The 21,906-nt window shown below is 37.9% G+C and overlaps 1 protein-coding gene across 2 annotated transcripts in view; it reads left to right on the top strand.

The window, feature by feature from the left end:
* Nucleotides 1-21,906, top strand: part of htr4 (5-hydroxytryptamine receptor 4) — a 106,258-nt gene that overhangs the window by 47,189 nt on the left and 37,163 nt on the right. For both annotated transcript variants that reach the window (XM_056770263.1, XM_056770264.1), the window contains exons 5-6: nucleotides 5,286-5,439; nucleotides 8,911-9,464. In XM_056770263.1, the coding sequence (XP_056626241.1) occupies nucleotides 5,286-5,439; nucleotides 8,911-9,464 (708 nt within the window). The remainder of the gene's footprint in view (nucleotides 1-5,285; nucleotides 5,440-8,910; nucleotides 9,465-21,906) is intronic.

Genomic DNA, 21,906 nt, shown 5'->3' with positions numbered 1-21,906 from the left:
TGAACTTACTCGTTGTATAAATACCATGCACTGTGCTGTGTTTTAACTTTTCTGTTTTTCTTGTTTGCCCCTGTAAAGCTGCTTTGAAACAATACACATTGTGAAAAGCGCTATATAAATAAACTTGAATTGAATTGAATTGAAACTTGGTGACTTTGTCGCTATATTTAGTGACTTTTCAGACCCCTTTACCAACTTATTTTTCAAAAAGGGACTAGCGACAAATCTAGCTTGGCAAAACATTCAGCTTCACTTCTACTGCCCTGCCAGAGTGAGTTTTTGCCTTCACAGCGAAGCAACGCCTCTCTTTCTATTCTGTACAATGGGACTGCCCACCAGAGAGAAGCAGCTGAGGACCGCACTGACACGTGAATGAGATTCGAAGTTTGCATTTACAAACAGTGTTTCCAAGAACTAGTCACTTATTGACCTTATTTGAGCATTTATGATTACGAAACGTGATGAAACGCCATGACTCGGAACGTTCTGACGTTACTACGGACATGTAAACTTGAACACAGACGAACTTTAGCTGTTCGATGAAAATTACTGCTGGTGTGTAGTTTTAAGGGGTCGAGTTCACTCACTATTACGTAGTTTTTGTTGTCTGCCAACAGAAACACAAAAATAATTTAGTCAAAAAATATAGAACATAAGAACCTATTTATTGTGCATTTTAATTGTTTTAATATAATACTATATACGACAGCTCAGAGAGTAGAGATATGAAGCAGACCTAAAGCGCTTAGCTTGTCAGATACTTTATGATGTCGCTGATATCCAAATTAGCGCGTGGTGTTATCTGGCGACATTTATCGACTTTTCGGGCAGGCCTTCTTTCCATTGAAAAGAGTTGGCAACACTGAACTCAACAGCCTGTTTTCTGAGAATCGAGATGACGTTGTAAAACACAGGTTAAATATGTCAAATCTAATGAAGTTTTTAAAATTTGTAACCTTTTGTTTAGCACATCATAAACATAATAAAAACATAAAAACTTCAGATGCGAAAGCTCTGACCGAGCAGGAAGAGAATATCAGCTTTAAAAGAATCCTGGAGTTTTTCCTGTCATGATTATTTGTACACTTCAGCAGCCAAGAGGAGAGAGGCACAGGTGGCTCTTCAGAGATGAAATCTAAAGTACCGCACCTGATCAGCCTCCACACAGGGAACAAAAGAGCAACAGGGGAGCTGTCAGCCAGGCCTTCAGCCCTTTTGGCCGTGCCTTTGAAATGTCATGACTGGAATGTTGTTCCTCATTAAACTGTTGTCCTTCTGTACCATTTCTTTAGAGATTGTAATCGCTTCAATATAATACACCCTTAAGTACCTTATTTTTATGGCCGATGAGCTATCTGGACTCGGCTTCTAAATATAACCGGCTGTAACACAAGGACCTTTGCACTTTTCCATCATATACGTAGTTTATATGACAACAATAAAGAGCATGACTGCCTGACACACCCTGCAAGAATTCACTGGTGGATTCTGTGGACACATCACTTGAGATTTATCTAAAACTATTATGTCAGCTCACATGCAAGCACAGAGGTTTGTGTTCAATTCACAAATTCTTTTCTGCACCATTTGTGCAGTTTTTTTTTCGTGAAAACCTCCAATCTGCACTGATATTGCATTCTTTTGCACCCGTTTTAAAGTTGTTGCCTCCTATTTATGTATTGTAAATTAGACCCATTCATAAAACTCAATGCAATTAACGATACAACGCTATTATCCAGGCTTGTCATGCAATCACATGCAAGTTTAGCATATTGAAGAGTTGATTGGATCGCAGTGGTGCAGTGATGCTTTGCAGTCCCAGTACTGCATTTAGCACAAATCTTTGGAGGATGTTTGCTCACTTACCTGATCTGCATCATTTACATAGTAAATGAGATTCTAAAACTATTTATTCACAATTTATCTGCAATTTATTTCCTTTTGTGTGGTGGGGGATTTCTTGTAGATCAATTCATAAAACCCACTAAAAATACCTACATTCTCAGACCAATAAGTCTAGCGCAGCATTAATATTACTCCACATATCAATGAAAGGTGTTAAAGAGAGCTGGAGATAATTCAACAGAGGCATTAGCCTGTGAAAACAATGATATAGGTGGCTCTCGCTCACAAGCTTAGAGTCATTAGAACTAGGCGTCTGCCCATTCAACCCATATTTCAGCTTTTCATTTGGTTGGAGGTCAATTTCTTCACAGCACGTGCTTGTCCAATGGCAGCCAAGCCTGGAATTGGATTTTCACTCAGACTTTCAGGACACCCCAGATAGTGTGCTACATCTGACAGACGTCTACTGTTAGATGTCGTATAGATGTCTGTAAGATGTTTATGATTTAGAGTGGAAGTAAAACGACTCTTTCTAAGATGTTTAGAAGATGCTTTAACACAGCAGATGTTTTCCAGATCCAGATCTTTAGCAGACGTATTACAGACGTATGTGTGCTAGCTGGGACTATCGCCCAACCGGAACTCAGAGAAACGGGTTTGCCTTGCCATTGATCATATATGCCCCTGGAACTATGCAAAGCCTGCTGTTCTTCAGCTTTTATTCTGATCACAGTTGTGATTTCATGTTGGTCTTCAAATTTAAAGGCTATGGACACCACAGCTTTCAGTACTGTAGTTTAGTAAGAGACTGATACAGGAAACATGTTGCATTAACAGCAATTTACCATAGCTGACATACAACCCATTTCTATATCCACAACATTTATTTCACAACAGACTAGATGTAGGTAGCGTGTAAATGTTGTGACTAGCTTACAAATATGGAAGTGAATAAGACCTAGATCTAAGAAACAAGAACATCTTGGAGATATGATGAATAATTTCAGTACTGACATATTCTGAGTTACACTCTAAAACAATTTGTAATGGGGTCACATTTTTTTTGTTGTGTTTCATCTAGAGCCTGAGTAAACGAGGGCAATTATGCAGACAATTAAGCCTATTGTGCTTATGCATAGCCCTATTTACTGTCGCAATTCAGCAGTTACTCCGAGACATGATAGAGCATTTACTGTGGCCCAATTTAATTCAATTCAGCACAGACGCTATACAATTAAATTCAAAAAGCTGCCATATGCACTCTTCAATGTTTAATTACACAGCATGAAGACAAATGTAAACTGTACAGCGTGTTTAAAACGCACAGAACTGTGATCTCGGATAAATGACCAACGCAGCGTGCTAGAAAATAACATACAGGTCCAATTAGGAAAGTGGCCTGTCTGATCACAGCGGAGAGTGCTTTGACACTTTAAGTGAGAATGTTTTAAGACACGTGCTGGAAGTCAGGCTTCAGTCAGAGATTCTGCTGACCCACTTGCAAACACTTGTTCTCGCTGATGAAATTCCCCTGAGATTGAACCTTTCCAAATTTGTTACAGAAGAATGATGTGAGACCCCCATAAAAATTATATCAATTGCATCCGGATGCTTATTTCTTGGTAGACAGGCCCAATCATAAATTAAATTCCTCAATTTAAATGTACCGCGGAAATTTATAGAATACATCTACAGTAAACTCTCTTGGATCTTAGTAGAAACAATGTTATGCAAACATTGAATTCATCTGTATACCGGCTGTAAGGGTGACATTCCTCAGGCTTTAGACTTAGCTTTTACCGTGCCCTGTTCAGGTGCATTAAGGCGCAGAATCTGAACTGGAGGGGCAGAGGTCACATTGTCGCATTGCACTTTCAAAATGACATGGAGCGAGTATCACTCTCTTTTGCCAGCAGTAAACATGCTGTGGTGAACACATGGTTAGAATGGCAGACTTTGTGGCCAGAGGCATAGATATAAACAGGAACCTCAGCACAGACATCTGGGTCAAAGAGAGACAGAATTTATTCTAAGGAAAGTGGATTGTGGGTAACTGACCTCTCCAACCGCATTAATTTCTTGAAATGCTTTACGTTGACGCTGTTTGCCCGTTATGTGCTATGAATACAGCGGTGCGCTTATTATCCCATAGACATGTATTTTTACCAACACAATCTCACAGCAAAACGTAACTATTTTACGATGTGGCAATTTTTGCAAATTCTAATGAACAGGTATGATTTGCTTTCGTGCCAGTGATATTATATGGTTAGGGGTGCCTTTATTCTAGCAATCATACATTTTTGTACGTTTCATAACGTATGAATTTATACAAATGAGCAACCTCGTAAACTAGCTACAAATTCCTGTGAGACTAGGTGGATTTCCACAGTAAGTATTGATAATCTTGTGCAAAATTAGCAAAAAACACCACCCATTCTATGCATTTCAGAAACTTTCCCTTGTTTTATTGTTGCTTTGCAGCAATGCTGAATTGAGAAATCCACTATAAAAATACAATTGAATTGAGTTTAGTTAATTATATTATTGCTTTTGTATCAAGTACTTTAGTACATCAACAGCACAACTGATAGTATATAGATTCACTCTTTTCTGCTTGTTGTCACTTAGTGACTTGGTGTCCTGTGCTTTATTTCAGCAAAACTGTATTTGCAGCAGTTGAGGTGATTTATTGGTTTCTCAGTTCTCAAATGAAGAGCATGAAAATCCGCTGCTTGTCTTTTCTCTGGGAAAATAAAAGGTAATAGACCTTTAAATGAATTCCAAATGTTGTTTCTTGTCAGGGCACACGGGTATAGCACAGCCATAAATATAGATAAACATGAGTTTACATCAATCCCATAGGGTTGATGGCAGGGCTGCGTGAAGTCTGCAAATACAGAAGGCTCTACAGATTTCCATCGAATTTCAGCACCTGTCAGAAACAAAGATCTGTTTGTAAAGTAATTGATTAAATATTGTTCATAAATAAATAAATATGTGATTTTAATATCATAATTTCAGCTGCTAATAAAACTTTACAATTATCCGTATAAAAATGCAAAAAATAAATGAAATCCAGATATTCCATTTAGGGTTTGTATTTTTGTTAGTGGTTCTTAGAAATCTTTGTTCACTCAGAATGCTGGGTGTAAAGTCAGAGGACCTGCTTCACATACTGCATACAGTCAAATCAGGAAGGTAAAGCAGATCTTGCAGGTTGACAAGAACCTCCATTTCATGAAGCTTACAGATGTCTATAATGTTTTAATGTTTTTTTAACCGTCCGGGGTATTGACTGGTCATGTCCCTTCATGTTTTTCAAGGTTGCGTCTTCCAAAAGATTAAAAAATGAAACAAAGCAAAAAGGATATTTACAATTTTCCAGATTTTCTGTATGTTTACTGTATGTATAATTTTTTTTTAACCCTATCTTTCAGGTATTACGCCATATGTTGCCAACCGCTGGTCTATGGGAATAAAATGACACCGATGAGAGTGGCTCTAATGATCGGCGGATGCTGGATAATCCCAACCGTTATTTCCTTTTTACCCATAATGCAGGGCTGGAACAGTATTGGAATAAACGATTTGGTGAGTGACTTCAGATGTTACAGACAGTTCCCTTTCTGTCGTTCTCTCGACGTTGTATCGAACCAACAGATGGGGTTCACCCTTGAGAACCTATCAACTTCGAATAGCTTAAAAAAGGTCAATGAATTTGGGGAATGAAATTTGCATGCCGGAATCCGCCCCCTAGATATCCGGGTATAAAAGGGAGACGGCGTGGTGCATTCATTCACCATTTGTTCTTCGGAGCCTTGACACATGATCGACTTTGAGACTTCAAACTCTACACCGAATTACTGCAGGATTCTTACGACGTGATGCAGCGGACTGTCCCTTCCTGTGGCGACTTCCCCTGGGCGTCTCGGCAGTTCCAGAAGTGTTCAAGTTTTTTCTCTAAAAGAGCAAATTTCTCCAGCGTGGCATGTACAGCTGTTCTCATAGGTGCAATACACTCATCGAGGAGTATAGAGCATTGGAGTGGTAGGCAGTAGAGAGGAAGTAGGCCTTCCCCCCCCAGTGAGCCTCATTGCACAGACCCTGTGCAAGGTCAGGGAAGAGGAGCATCAAGTGTTACTAGTTGCGCCATACTGGCCCAACCGGACTTGGTTCTCGGAGCTTGTGCTTCTGACAACAACTCCCCCCTGGCCGATCCCTCTGAGAAAGGACCTGCTTTCTCAGGGGAAAGGCACGTTGTGGCATCCCAGGGCAGACCTGTGGAACCTCAATGTAGGCCGGGTACCTTCGGAGTTATCCACATATAGCTCTAACCTGACATAGTGCTACCGGGCGTTGTAACTCCCCTAGTTGGTTCCGTCTGATGTATCCTCATTATTGGTTCCCACCTTGGTAACCCATGACCTTGCCTAGGTGGACCTCCACCTCGGTGGACCTCCACCTCGTGTTCACTACTTCAGTCCGCATATTTTTCCAATAAGCTCACCCCTGACTGTGAGACCATCCGGGTGTCCCCACTAGAACTCCTCCCGATGGTTGAAGTGGTCTCTGTAGTGCGTTCCCCATTCAAGGCTTCAAGCTGTTAAAGAAACTAAGGCCGCCGCCCTTGAGGACCGAAGGCAGAGGCTTCCCACCTTTTCAAAAGCTCTGGGACCCCCTACCTACCTAACTACTGGAAGATTGCAATTTCACGAAAGCGCTCACGTCTGACACGCACAGGCCAGTCACAGTGTCTTCGCTAGAGATTGTGATACGGCACAGCGCTGTGGCGTTTTCAATAGGAACCCCATCTGTCGGTTCGAGAGACCGACAGAAAGGGAACGTCTTGGTTACGGATTGTAACGTTGTGTCCTTCTTGCCACAAACGCGTGCCGCCCGCTGCAGCAGTCATGAGAGCCTCTTAGGCGCCTCAGAACTAAAGGTGAATGAATGCAGCACGACGTCTCCCTTTTATACCCGGATATCATGGGACGGATTCCGGCATGCAAATTTCATTTGCCAGTTTCATTGGCCTTTTCTAAACTAGTCGAAGTTGATAGGTTCTCAATGGCGAACCCCATCTGTCGGTTCGACACAACGTCTCGTTCCCTCCATCAGGGAACTGAGGTTACATCCGTAACCAAGACGTTTGTGTTGATAAAGTTGTTGATTCTGAATTTTTTAATAATGATGTTTGCTTTGCTTCTTAATCCGCCTGTATGTGGTCAGGGCGAGCTGGACTATTAAAGTGCTCAATGAAAAGTGCTGCGAGCCCAGCAAACTTGAGAGGCATATGTTTTTGCATCATAGAAACCGATTTTTTTCAAACATTTCACATTTCTATTCTGTATGCAGCTTGGAAAAGCAATTATGCATCCATGCACCTAAGTCAAGCCACTGTCTGGGTATGAAAGAAAGAAATTGCGGTACAAAGAGGCTCTCATAAAGTTCCTCTTTGAAAGCTGTGATGATTGAGTAGAAAATGTAATCCCAACGTCTCAGGTAGGGAACTTAATCCATTGCTTTCCTGTAAACAAACAAAACAGGTCCGCAAGTGGAGATTGATGAGCCGTAATTAAAGTCACGCTGGAGAGAAGGAAATGTTTTTCCAGTGTTACCTGGGAAGAGATACTCTCTAGTTTTGACATCCATGGAAATGTAATATTTCAGCAGAGGGTTTCATAGACTTTCAACTTCCATCCATTGATCTTACACTAGCACATAGGCAAATATCTGTATGCGTTTGGGATTACATTGTTCTTTAGTTTAATTTGAGTTGGCACAATACCTCTTATCAATCTTTTTGCACTTTTAATGACTAGACGTTTAATTGGATCTATTGTTCATTTAAATATCAACAGTGCAATGAACCACAATGTGACATGAGTTCTTTCCATATTTAGTTGCAATGAATTAATGTCATTAAATAGAATAACACTGCTAATTGGAACAAGGCCGTGTTTTTTTTTTACGTTTAAATAGTTTCCCACAGCTGAGAAAGGCCTCATACAGTCAAAGACAGGAAATGTATGTGAAATGTCAACTGTACATATTACATGAACATCATAAATCTTGTGGTGCCAACATTTAACCCTGTAAGGGAGCAACAAATTACAGTCCAAGAGAGGTGGAAATCGATCACATTTTTACATATTTGGAATATAGAATAATACAAATTGAGGGTGTGGCAGTTATTTTCTACCCAGAATTGATTGGATCTAGAAAAGTAGACATTTTATTTTGAAATGCAGGGGAGCGCGGGGCGAAACGTAATGCGGGTTAACTGTAACACGGATGGTTTTCAAAGTAACACGGGGTCGATGATTTGTGCTTTTGCCCTTTTTCTCTCATTGCCAGATAATCTGTGAATTTTTGAAAAGTTTTGATGTGTTTTTTTTTTAATATTGGACGAATTGTGTTTTGGCCACATGGAAGTTTTTTTTCAATTTCTCACTTGGCTGTGTAAATCACCAAATCCAACCTTTTATTATCTTAAAGTATCTTGTTTCCTAAAACATACTTCTAGCAATTTGGTAATAAGGCTTTGAAAAAAAAATTACAAAACAGGTTTAGTTGTAACAAAGTGTTACAATTAATCCCAATATGTGAAAATATTTTACTTTTATCGAATTTCATGGCATTGCGTGTTGTAAGCATTTTTAATTGATGATAAAACTAACAATATAATTCAATAAATAATATTGGAACTTTTTTGTGAAAATGTACCTTAATACTGTTATTCCAAACAGTTGTTTAGCTGAACCATCATCATACCTGGAATGCTTAAAAAATGTTTTTAAAGATCATAGTTGATGTCTTGTATTGATGGCTCTGACATTTCTCAGCGTATTTGATTAAGTGTTTACTGTAATATTTGAATATTGTAGTGTTTAACGCAACAGGACTTTAATGTCAAGCATGTTTCATTTACAGTGAACAAATGACCTTCTTTCTAAATCAAGCAAATTATGAGCAGCCCATTGAAAGATTAAAGGCTTCATTGAAAGTCCATCATTTGTCAGTGTTTGAAAAAGATGAATGTGTCACGTCTCCTCTCGACAGATAGAGAAACGGAAGTTCCTCGGCAACTCCACGGTGTGTGTTTTCATGGTGAACAAGCCATACGCTCTGACCTGCTCAGTTGTGGCCTTCTACTTACCACTGATCCTGATGGTTCTGGCCTATCAGCGCATCTACGTCACGGCCCGGGAACACGCCCGGCAGATCAACCTGCTAAAGCGGGCTGGGAACGCGGCCTCGGACAGTGCAGACCACCAACGCAACCACCGCATGCGCATTGAGACCAAGGCTGCCAAGACTTTGTGCATAATCATGGGCTGCTTCTGTCTGTGCTGGGCTCCTTTCTTCATCACGAATGTGGTGGACCCCTTCATAGACTACAGTGTTCCTGAGCAGCTGTGGGCCGCCTGTCTCTGGCTGGGCTACATCAACTCCATGCTTAACCCCATCCTCTATGCATTCCTCAACAAGTCCTTCCGTCGTGCCTTCCTCATCATTCTCTGCTGTGGACACAAGCGTTACCGAAGACCTTCCATCCTAGGTACTGGAACGCCCTGCCCGGCCACACAGATCAATGGCTCTACACATGTCTTGAAGTAAGTCCGAGTTCCTCTCTATTCTGTGGTTCTGATGTGGTCTCTAAAATGGAATTTTGTCATTTGAAGTAAAGATGGATTATTTATTGAATAAGCACAAATCTCATTCTTGGGGCAACTGCGAATTGTATTTGCAGAAGGCCTAGGACATTGAGGTCCACAATCTGTGCTTGATTTAAGATATTTCTCTTTCAGCAGACTAAATGAAGAATTTATTGTTATGTGCTAATGCTTTCTTCTAGTTTTTTTTTTGCTTGACATCATTTTTCATGATTTGAGCAAGTTCCAGCAATCTTTGGGCAACGGGCAGCAAAGATCAAGTCAATTTGTGCACATCAGGACATAATGATCACTGTCAGGTGTAATTTTCTTCCTTGGTATTACTTCATGTGACTTTCTAAATGGTTCACCTTTTGACCTAACAACATTTATAACATCTGTATATTGGAACTTGAAAATCAAATGAGATGTTAAACCTCAGCCTATCTCATCTTATTGCATCAGCTTGAACATTTAAAACTAGTTAAAATATAAAAATTCCTTAAAGGCTGATAATGCGTTTGTTGGATTTTGTTGGATCAGTCTGAAATCCCTGTTGGCATTGGTTGGATCAATTTCAATGAGAATTTAGAATGTTGGGGTTTGTTGGATCAGTGTGAATTAGCCTTAATAAAACACAAAAAATGCGCTGGCATAAATAAAACTTTAATATACGGTTAATATGACATTTTCCCAGCCTCTCTCTGATCTTGCTGCTGTGTTTAAAAAAAGTGCTATTGTTTTGTAAAGTAAGTATTGAGTATTGAAAGTTGTAGTACAAGGAGTGGACACGATCTCAGAATAGCCTCATTTTACACATTCTGCTGCTGGCTTTTGTTAGTGATGTTCTGCACTACGAGGGTTTTTTGGAGGAAACTCCCTCAGGCCTTAACCACAGCATGTTATTTTTGATAACATGTAAAGATTAGAGATTTAAGCCAGCTGGTCTGTTTGAACTCACATCCCTTAATGGAAATCTAGAATGCAGGGATCTGTCTGTAGCTATTTATGCAACAAGACATAGAGAAATAATGTACCATATGCCAAGCGACCGTAAAAAATGAACTATGTATTTGTATGAACGACCTCAATTTAGACCATGTTTTTGAGTTTGGCCATCTCACACTACAGTTTGGTATGGAGATAAAGTCATAATGCATTTGTTAATCTATGATTTAGTTTTCACTTTGCACTTTAGAAAGGAGTCAAATGGAACACATTGTGCTGTTGAAGAGCATAAATAATGGCAGTGTGAATTTCAATTGTTTTCTTGTGAGTGCATTGCATTTCTTTACGGAAGACCTTTTAGTTTAAGTAATGGCTATATCTTACATAAGAATTTCTTGTTTATTGTGCTCTGAGAATACTAAATTCGCATTTTGGGTAGTCAAATAATAGTGTTCCACAAGTGCTTAATTGCGATGCTAGATGTGTTTTTAGACACACGCCTTCATTTATTTATTATCAAATGCTGTAACTGAATTATTATATTATTATTATCTACTATAGTAGAATTATTCATTATGATGTGTGGCACTTGAGTCTGTTTTAGCCATATTTCAACACGGTGATGAAAGTTAAAGCAAACTGTTACCAATAATGAATAAGTTGGTTATTATTTCAATAATTTAAACTTGAGTGCTTTTGTGAATGTTGTGTTGGAGACGTTTAGTGTCGGGCCTGCTATGAAGAGAAGAGAACTTTCAAAGAGGTCCAATTAGAATAATCTGATGTTAGTAGCTCTTGTTTTCATAGCTTCAGATTGCCGCCTATCTCTGCTCTAATGCTTTTGCTTTAATCTGTTGTATTCTGCTCGAGTTTCTCCATTGGCTACACATTATGAAGCAATGCCAGTCCTGCAAATGATAAAACACAAAGATAAGATTAAAACCTAAGAATGCACGTTTTTTTGAATAATTGTATTTGGAGGATCCAATGTTCAATTTGAAGCTGTTTTGGCTGTTCCTCACAGTTCTCACAGTTTGTTCTGGTAATATTGAGCGCAGAGTGAATGTTTGCATGCTGTTGCTTCTCATTCTAATCATATGTTGTGCATCTTTAAAGACACTTTTTCAAAAGAGATCTGTGGAGTTTGTTTCCATGGAAACACCAATGGTTTACCTCCATTTAGACCATGTCTTTGTGTTTGGCCATTTCACACTACAGTTTGGTATGGAGATAAAGTCATAATGCATTTTTTAATCTATGATTTAGTTTTTGTACCTTAAAAAGGAGTCAAATGGAAGCTCTTTCCGCATTTAAAACGCCTGCTGCACATCAACTAAGATGATTTTACCATGACTATAATTTTTCTAACAATTATCTTCCTTAATCCAAATCAAATTTTTATTACTGTAATGCAATAAATAAAAATATGTTAGAATAAATATTGTTAATTGACTAAATATATATTGCCTGACAATGTAGGAATTTTTCACATAATCACAATGAGTGCAGTAGCAGAAAACATGCTTTATATTAATGTCACGAAAAAATATTTAACAATTTAAAATAGACCTCATATCTCTTTGCAAAAAATGTTTAATTTTGATTTGGGGACGATATTTCATTAGATTCACCCACACAGTGTGTGTCCAGAAACATAATTTTCATATTTTATCTAAGTATCTAATATTATTTTCTAATTTACAATATAATTATATATATTCATTTAATATATATAGTATAATATATATTTATAAAACCGAATTTTTATTATTATGAGATTTGTTGAAGTAATACATTTTGACATTGTCCACATTGTCCAATGTACAGTTTGCTTCAGGATGTTCAATTTGCTCAAGCCAAATGATTCAGAATGAGACTCATTGCAGTGTTGGTCTTGGAGCGACAGTAATTATGCAGTGGCTTGTCACTGTCGTTTTTATGTCACAACACACACGGCCCAGTTTAATTGCGTCTGAATACCTAAATGCAAGGATTATTTTTGCAAAATTAGGAAAATGTTATTGCTGAAATGGTTAATATGGTGTCCACCATATTGAGATCACATAATCAGATAAATAAGTTAACCTTTCTTTAACAACCAAAATGCTGTGTTATTTTCAACCCCAAATGCTGTGTTGTTTTAACCCAAAGTTGGGTCAAATATAAACCATTTTCAGGGTTTTTGTTAACCAAGCGGTTGGGGTTGTTCCTTTTTGATCCGTTGTCTCGCCCTTAGTGTTTTATTCCCCTCGCCAAGTGTCATTATCCCTCCTTAATTTTCCCCATTTACGGCCCTTGTGTTCTGTGTCCCTTGTCAGTTCGTTAAAGTTTGTCTGTATTGTTAACTCTAGTCTGAGTGGTGTTTTCCCCAAAGAATTATACCTTGTTCCTTGTTCTTGCCTTGTGTGTTTTGTGGACATATTATTTTGTCATTTGGACTGCTTGTTATGTGTGGTTATTTTTTATTAAACATCTTTTCCCTTCCTTTGCTGTCTGGGTTCTGTCTGTGTATCGTGACAGTAAATAGTGCTCCATCAATAACTGAACGTTTTTACATAATACTGCATTGATGCTAATAGAAACGATTGAAAAAGGTCTCTACTTATGCCTCACATGCTTGCAAACCTTGTCCATGTCTTTACTAAACTAAATTGAATGAATAAAAAACGAATTAAATAATAGATACATGAAATATCTTGCCTGGTAACTCTTAAATATTTCAATTACATACTTTGCTTTTGAATTGGTTGTCCTCTACAATAAATGAAAAAAATGCCTGTGCTTTTATAAATGAGCCTACGATAAAGATATTACTTTATCGTGGGCTACATTTTTCTCTACAAAGGCAAACAAGCTCATCAGCATTATTGCTTATTTACATAAACCGTTCACTACCAATGTTAAGACAACCACAAACCAATATACTGTAGTCTGCCAGACCTTCACAGTATACAAACACAAAAGATCAGAGATGCTAGCCTTTCACACACCTTGAACAATCTTCAGATGTCTCAAAGGCCACAGAAGTAGTTGTCTAAACAAGTCCCACTGAAAACAGATGCAGACTGGGCTTCACAAATGGCAGTGAAGGCTTTTTACTGTGTCCTACCACTCTGTTTTCCACAGCCATTGGACATAAATCAGGGATCTGTTTCCAAATGGTGGGGCTGTCAGCATGTTAATCTGCCTGATAAACATTGCAGTGAAGTATGTTGGGATCCTGGGGCAGCTGCTTGGAAGAGGCACAGCTCGGCCGGAGACGCTCGTGGCATGAGCGTTGGGAAAGGCAAAGGAGTTTGGGGGATCCAGGCAGATTAACACAGACGCCACAGATCTAAACACAGGCCTGCTGTCTTCCGTTTTAATTATTTAGTTGTTCAGCCACGGCTCAACGTAAAGGAGTTAAACCCATCTGAGTATTGTGTGCTCCTCTAGGTTCTGTCTGAATGTCTTCTTGTATTAGTTGTTGGATTTAGTGCCACATGTCTCACAATGTTGCCAAGAAGTAATTGATTTATTCACTGATACACATCAGTAATTTAGTGTCAGTGGATCAATGACATGAGGCTCATTGTTTTGTCCAGATCTCAAGATCGATTAGTTGAAGGGGTCAAATGGTGCAAATACGTGTTTTTCTGTGTCTTTGGTGTGTTATAAGTTGTCCATGTATGTATAAGACAAATAATAATCATTATAACAAATAACAATTACAATTTCTTTTGAACCTGATTTTCCAAATATGGTAAGAGCTGTTACATTTCCATCACACGCTTGCAGTAATCGAACAATCACTATGCACTGGTTATCATAGCACACCTGTCTATTCAGAACGATGAGCTTTCTAAAAAATCTGCGCGTTTCAAAGAGGAGATACAAATGCACGGTATGTGGAAAATACAGCGTATCTTGAACCTTAAATCGTGTATACATATTGCATGACATCTAAAACAAATGATAATATTCCTTTTAGCCATGTCATATGACCCCTTTAAAAATCTGATTTAATTTCATGATTTATTTTATGATTTTTTTAATGAGGCAAATATCCATTTTGTTGTCATGTGACAAGACCACCATAAAACCGGAATTGACATAACAGAAGGAACCCATTGTCTGTACTCTAACACAGCGGTTCCCAATCCTGGTCCTCGCGACTCCCTGCTCTGCATATTTTGTATGCTTCTCCTACCGCTTCGGAGGTTTGTTTAATACGCCCATAAGAGCCCTGCGAAGTAAACATCACTAGATATTCTGCCATAAATCCCGTTCGAAATGTGGATAATGTTGCGCAAATCTCAAAATTACGGTTAAATTACCCTTCAATCTTCTGTAGTAAGTTTTGTTCTTCGTGTTCTTAAATTAACGTCAGCCGATTTCATGTGTGCAGGGAGTAGAGAGCAATGAACACAGTTCAGGGAACACGTCAATCGGAACGCGGTTCATTCATTAAGCTCTCTTCTAATGAGCTAGAGATTTAAATCAGGTGTGTTAAACAAGAGAGATACACAAAATATGCAGAGCGGTGGGACGCGAGGACCAGGATTGAGAACCGCTGCTCTAACAGACGTGTTCACTGCCGATCAACATACTGTATGTCTTCAAACCGAATGATGTATAGCATCAAAGCATGGCATCCCTGTCTCAAAGTGCTCTTGTGCTTTGATGTCATCTGTGATTGGTCTGCGTAATGCCACATGAAGTCAAGCACAACTGATGTCTTACTATATTTGATCTGATTTGTTGTGTTTAATCCTTTTGTCTATATTACTTTGGAAGCACATAGGGTAGACGTCACATGATTGACTTCAGAATCTTTAGTGCTTGAGTGATTTTAAGGATTAACGGCCAGGGATCCAAATTCAAGTTTCATTATTTTGTCATTCCTCGGAGTATATACATAAAAACAGAAATGAAATGCTGTTCTTTGCAAGCATATTACAGCGCATAAATTCTACAATAAATCACATAAATTAAATTAAATACAAAAGCATTTCAATCACACAATTTGGCATCCATAGTAAAACCAACTATTATGAACAGACTCTATTGTATAGAAGCCAAAAAAGGTCATTAAAAGTGAAGTGCTTTAATAGAATAATACCTTGGCTTGGTTTAGTTTGTAAATCCCATTCTAACCATTGCAGATATTTATCGTAGACTTTCAAAAAGGTGGACGACGCAACCTCATTCACTTCCATTGAAGAAAAATGAAGCCGCTGTTATGTTATGGCCGCTGACATCATTTGGAGTCAGTCTGCGCAGTAGTGAGTGCGATGTGGAGCCACTGTTACAAGGTCCCGTCCATATTCCCCAATGACTCAATCGTAAACGAAGAAATTATGTTAAAATGCCCATTTTTATAACGTTTTATAGCTAAAACCTTATTTGAAAAATGAACACTTGAATACACACTAGAGCAGTCATCCTCAACAGGCAGACCGCGGTCGGGATCCTGACGTATGCTTCGTTCCATCCGACCGCGGATCAGTAAATATAACAAAAATGATTAGTTAATTAGTGTGCTGTCATATTTGTTCAATAATAATTATCTGCTTTTCAACTGTCAGAGTACATCTTGCCAATCAGTATTTTTAATTTCACAGATAGCTATGAATCAGAATGAGAAAAAAAATGTGGTCAAAGGAGCATTGCAATAAGATGACTCTTAATCTTGAAGCTTACTTTTGAGCAATTTTAACATTCACAACGAGGAAACATCAATTCAATTATTAAAGTTATTTAAAACAATTAACATGTAGTATGAAACGCAAGAAGAAAGCTCGATGAACGCATTTAGTTTGTAGATACTCCACTTGGCTTTTGCAATAGTGTTTTAGTTGTGTAGGGTCATCCAAAGGCAGGTAGCATCAGTGATCATAGTTTTTATCTATAAAAATGTTTTCCTAATAAGGCATTACATAAATGCATGACCACTTATCTGCCCACAACACGTTTCACTAGCTGGTGTAAAAACTTTAAAGGCATTTCTCTCAGTTTCCGTGTTTGCGTAGCTACTGCACTTTGCCTTTGTAGGGCAGTATAGTCTACTGATGTTTGAATCGCACATGTGTGTGTTCACGTGCGTGCCTGTGGGGACGACAGCAGGTGGTTGAAAAGCACAACATTGATACACCAAAAGCCAATCAAAGATTAATGTACAGAATTTGTTTAGAACAGGATGTACTGTACCTTTACAATAAAGAAAAGTAACAACCAGAATAAGGCAGATTCAAGTCACAATGTGCAAAATCAATGTGTTTAGGAAAAATGTCTGAAAACATGCAGGGGAACATATATTCAAAACACAAGCCACAAATAGTCAAATTAATGGACATTTTCTTTAAACATCAAGTTTCAATGCTATGACACTTAATAGACCAGATCTCGCCTCAAATCAATTTCTTTAAACTACTCAATAATAATGAATTATTTTTTACAAATGGGAATAGCATTTTCATTAACAATGAACAACAAATTCACTTTATTTACAGCATGCAAAGGAGGCATGCAAGAAAGCATCTTACCATTAAAAACAGCCAAAAGTCAATTTTTTCCTGCGCTCTCTTTCTACGTCCTCCTGACACAGAGAATGACAAGTTCCGAAACTCTGTGGCGTACTTTCTATATGCGGTGAATTTGGTTATATGACTTTATTTTTATAATTTTATGTATCATTCAGCACAAAGCTCAGTCTAAGTAACGAAATATGTGCTTTTACAGACAAAGTGTTAATTCATATTTATGTGCCCAAACATTCAGTAAGTAACAAAGTTTGGAAACAGTGTACACGTTCATTTGCGAGTAATCTTAAGGGTGCCTGCGGAACGTGCTGCTTCTCTTTACCAGTCTCACAGCACAGAAGATGCGGAGAGATGTGTTCCTGCGCTAGGTTATAGCCAGACCTCGTGCTCATGTGTCGGGGGTTTCGGTACCCAACCCTAAACATGTCCGATTTCTTTACATCATAAATAATGTTTTTGACGGCGCAGTGCGTGCCCATCTTGTACGCCACTGCCCATATAACCAAAATGGCATGATTCCCATTTCATATCATGATTAAACAAGATTTGAGTTTGAGAATATTATCCTCCTATAATAGCATTGAACATTGGACTATTCGGGGTCACCCCTAATTGATTAATTTTCCAACCTACACTGTGGCTCTGGATATCAAACATGTCGACTTTTGGCTTAACGGGCGGTGTGTGTTTGGGATGGGACTTCATGTTTTGAACAATGGAAGAAGGAGTGTAGTGCACAAGTATGTAGCGGTTTTAGCTGCATGTCATAATAATGATGAGCTTAGCTCACCAAATATGTTCTCCATGAAGCACAAAGATCACATCCATGAAATGAGTTATTTAAAATGTCAATTTCAGTCAAGGAATTAGTTTAGCTCAAAGGAAAATACGTAACATAATCATCATTACCTAAACATATTTTACAGTTTCTGATTAGCAGTATAGTGATAAAAATCCCTGTATGTATTCGTCCAGCAAATGCATCAATGATTTTATACACTTTAACGTTATCTCATGACCATAAGTAACGTGATTTTACCAGACAGAATTTAGAGCAGAAGTAGCATAGATCGAAACACAGTTTATGTGACCGAATCCTTTGAGAAAAAGCCAAGGAACCATCATGAGGGAATACAAGGTTATTTATTGAACTAACTCTACAAACAATTATGCCTAGACATATACTGACAAAACACATTATACGTTTACATGAAACATAAACACACTAGGAAGCGCAGCGAGAGAGGTAAAACCTATCTGAAAACCATTAAAATCATCTATGTAGAATCGGATACTTACGAGCTCTGTGCTGGACCAATATCCGTATGCGCGTGGATGGATATCTTGAATGGTTTCATGATGCAGTCCTGTAGCAACGCTGAGTTTAAGTGTACGAAGTTCCATGGCTAATCGGACTCCCCATAGGGGAGCCACAAGCCCGGGTTTCTTTTGGATTGTCCTCCGCATTTTATTTCATTTTCCTTCTAATCCCCCGAAGTGTATCGGTGATGGTGTTTTTAAATGTATACATGCCCTACCCCCAGGTGGCCTGCGGGCCAATGCCATGAAAAAGATAAGTGGCCCAGAGAAAGTTCCTTTGTTTCTCATGGTGCCTCATTTGCATAGTTCTGACAGTATGGTCAGTTTGCATTTAATATCCAACTTCGTTATGGACATAGTATGCTGCATGCTATGTTTTTATAACATAGCTCATCAGATAGGGAATTAAAAGTGAAGGAATTATGTAGTAAACATACCATGCCTTCAATTATGTTTAAGCTGTGAATTATCTCAACGTAAGAATACAACAAAGCATAAATCAAAACTTGCTTCATTACTGGTTACGGGTAACTTAAGATGGCCAGAGTTCCAGCACACAACAAGGAAACTTACATATATTTGTAGTGAAGGACAGTTTAGTGTAGTTTTGTCAGAGAAGTTTCTCTGGTTGAAACAAGAGTTCCAGTTGAAAAAAGACAGAGAGACTTTTCACAACTCCTTTTTTTTCTTTGAAGCTTGTAGTCGTAGATATCCCATGAAGAACCAAAATGTTTATCAACACATTCGGGTGAGAACCAAACTAAATCCAGGCCCACCCTTTGGAGTCAGGTCTGGCTCTGGTCTTTTGATGTTGATATCAAGAAACAAGGAGAAAAGAGAGTGGAGAGGGTTAATGGCTCTCCTTTAATGATTCCGACCATTTGACTTATGCACTAGTAGTATTTGAAAATCATTTGGGGCGGTCAAACGATTAATCGTGATTAATCGCATCTAGAATAAACGTTTGTGTTTTCATAATATATGTCTGTGTCCTGTGCATATTCATTTTGTATTTATAAACACATACACATACATGTTTTAGAATATAAAAAAATAAAATGTCATTGCGTTAAGTATTAGAGTCTTTTGGTTTAGTTCAAGACTGATAGATATTTATTAAATATGTTTGACATGAAACACAGATGGAATAATAAATGTATAAGCAGATACTGTTTCCTACCAACAAATATCTTGTGACATTATTCTTTTTTGTCGCATTGAATTTGAATAACATCTGTATCAAGTTTAAACTGAACTTTCTGTCGCTGTCGCCTTTATTTTCATGACGTATGAAAGGCAGACATTTTCATAGAGTTTGCACTTGCTTCAGAAACTTAGTTTAAAAAAAGGCAGACTCTTGATGTAACATCAGCACTATACAGTGTTTGATCTATCATTTTCTTAATTTTTCTGAACGTATGACTCAAAAAAGGTGTCTCCTGGCTTTAAAGGAGCTTTGGAAGTGCGGAGACTTCGATGTCATTTTGCCAGTGAGAGAGAGAGAGGCTGTTTATGTTGAGTTGTGGTCTTTGGCTCTTACAGTGTGTAATAAATGATTTCTATTTAGATTGATATGTGAAATGTATGGTCGTCTTAATGAGGAGGCCCGGCAATGTCTGTCAAACAACGTTCAAGCTTGGAGCTCTGGTCTTGTTATATCTAGTTAAAAATCCACCTGCAGAGAGGTTGATGGTGTAAACACATCATTCACTCATCACATTAGGTGTTCATGAGAGATGAGGCTGTTTTTTAAATGAAGCCTGTGGAGATGGTGGTCTAGTGGGTTTAACCACTGAACTGGTAAATCAAAAGGTTGCTGGTTCGATCCCAGCAGCCATCACCAGTGTGTCCTTGAGCAAGACACTTTACTCCATGTTGCTCCAGGGGGATTGTCCCTGTAATAAGTGCACTTAGATAAAAGTGTCTGCCAAATGACTAAATGTAAATGAGGCATGAAACCCAGACATAACACAGGAGTTTACATGCTTTACACTAGGGCTGGGTGTTGTTGGCAATTGGCGATTATATTCGATTCTTGTTTTTATGGTTTCGATTCGATTCAATTTCGATTCGATTCTATTCAATATCGATTAGTTATTAGTACTTTGATTAAAATGCTAGTTTTGCAGGCATGGAATCCACATTTAAGTATATGCTTGCAATATAGTCAGGGGTGTATGCCTTCCCATAAGGGCAGTAAATCGCTCTCCCGCTCGTTCTCATTCACAACTCCTTCCTGGTGGAACATTCTTCCTAACTCTGTCTGTTCAACCTCATCTCTCACAACATTTAAAAAACTACTTAAAACCCATCTCTTCTGTGAATACTTGACAGACAAATGAAAAAAAAAAACACTAACCCTTTATCTCAAAAGGTAGTGGTCTAGCTTTTGTTGAAACCAGTAACTTTGTATTGGCACTTAATGTATTATGGCTCCTGTATGACATCGCTTATAGCTCCTAAACTCTTTGTAAGTCGCTTTGGATAAAAGCGTCTGCTAAATGTCTAAATGTAAATGTAAATGTAATGTAATGGGTGCACATAAGTTTTTCTATCTAGTTCTGAAGAGCACGTGGAGATTCGGTTTGGTTTACCTGTTAAAAATAAAAGTTAAAAAGTAGTTGTTTTTTTAATGAACAATAAACAAAATAATATATATATATATGGGTGCATTTGGCACATAACCCATTCAAACATCCAGGGTGCAGTAAACCAGTCAGCACATTTCTATTGTAACTTTTCACAGTCTTCTTCCTGAGGAATGAGTCTTATCTTCACCCTGACACCTCATCTAGGTGACAAAACCGGAAATTAGTCATTATGAACCATAAGATGTCTAAACTACAACTATGCACTATTGCTTATAATAGTTTTGCTAATTGATCTAGGACTGTTTTCATCGATTAATCCAGAATAAAAGGTTGTGTACACATAATATGTCTGTGCATATTAATTTTGTATTTATAAATACACATACCCATATATATTTAGGAAATATTTGCATGCATATATTATATTTATATACAATTTAAATTATATATATAAACTAGGACTGTCAAGCGATTGCATTATTCAACCAATCAATTACATGATATGGAAATGAATTAATCAAATTAATAACAAATTATTTACACCTAAAGTTAGTATGAGAAATTACCCCCAGATGAAGTCATTATTATGTTAATAATAATGACATTACAAAAAGTAGCTTCAGAAATATTTTGATTTCAACAAATGATGAGTGATTTTTTTGGGGATAACTATATACTACACTCTAACTAAGAAACTAAAACTTCCAGTAGGTGCCAGTAAATTTCCTTATTATTTAGTCATTCATTCATTCCTTTGTGCAATTTGTTTAAACAAATTCAGAAAAGACTGGTTTATTCAGAAAAGAAACATCACTGTGTGCGTTAAATGTGTTAATAAATTAACAGCTTTATTCTACTCTTATTATATCTAATTCATGCGTTAAATTGACTGCCCTATTATAAACAATTATTCATTTTTATAATTGTCTGTGAATGTGTTACAAATACAAAATTATTATGCGCAGGCCACAGATATATATTATGTAAACACAAAAATTTATTCTGGATGTGATTAATCATGAT

Source organism: Triplophysa dalaica, chromosome 16 (assembly GCF_015846415.1).
Source record: "Triplophysa dalaica isolate WHDGS20190420 chromosome 16, ASM1584641v1, whole genome shotgun sequence".
NCBI lineage: Eukaryota > Metazoa > Chordata > Actinopteri > Cypriniformes > Nemacheilidae > Triplophysa > Triplophysa dalaica.
This window is presented reverse-complemented; position numbering and strand designations above follow the sequence as displayed.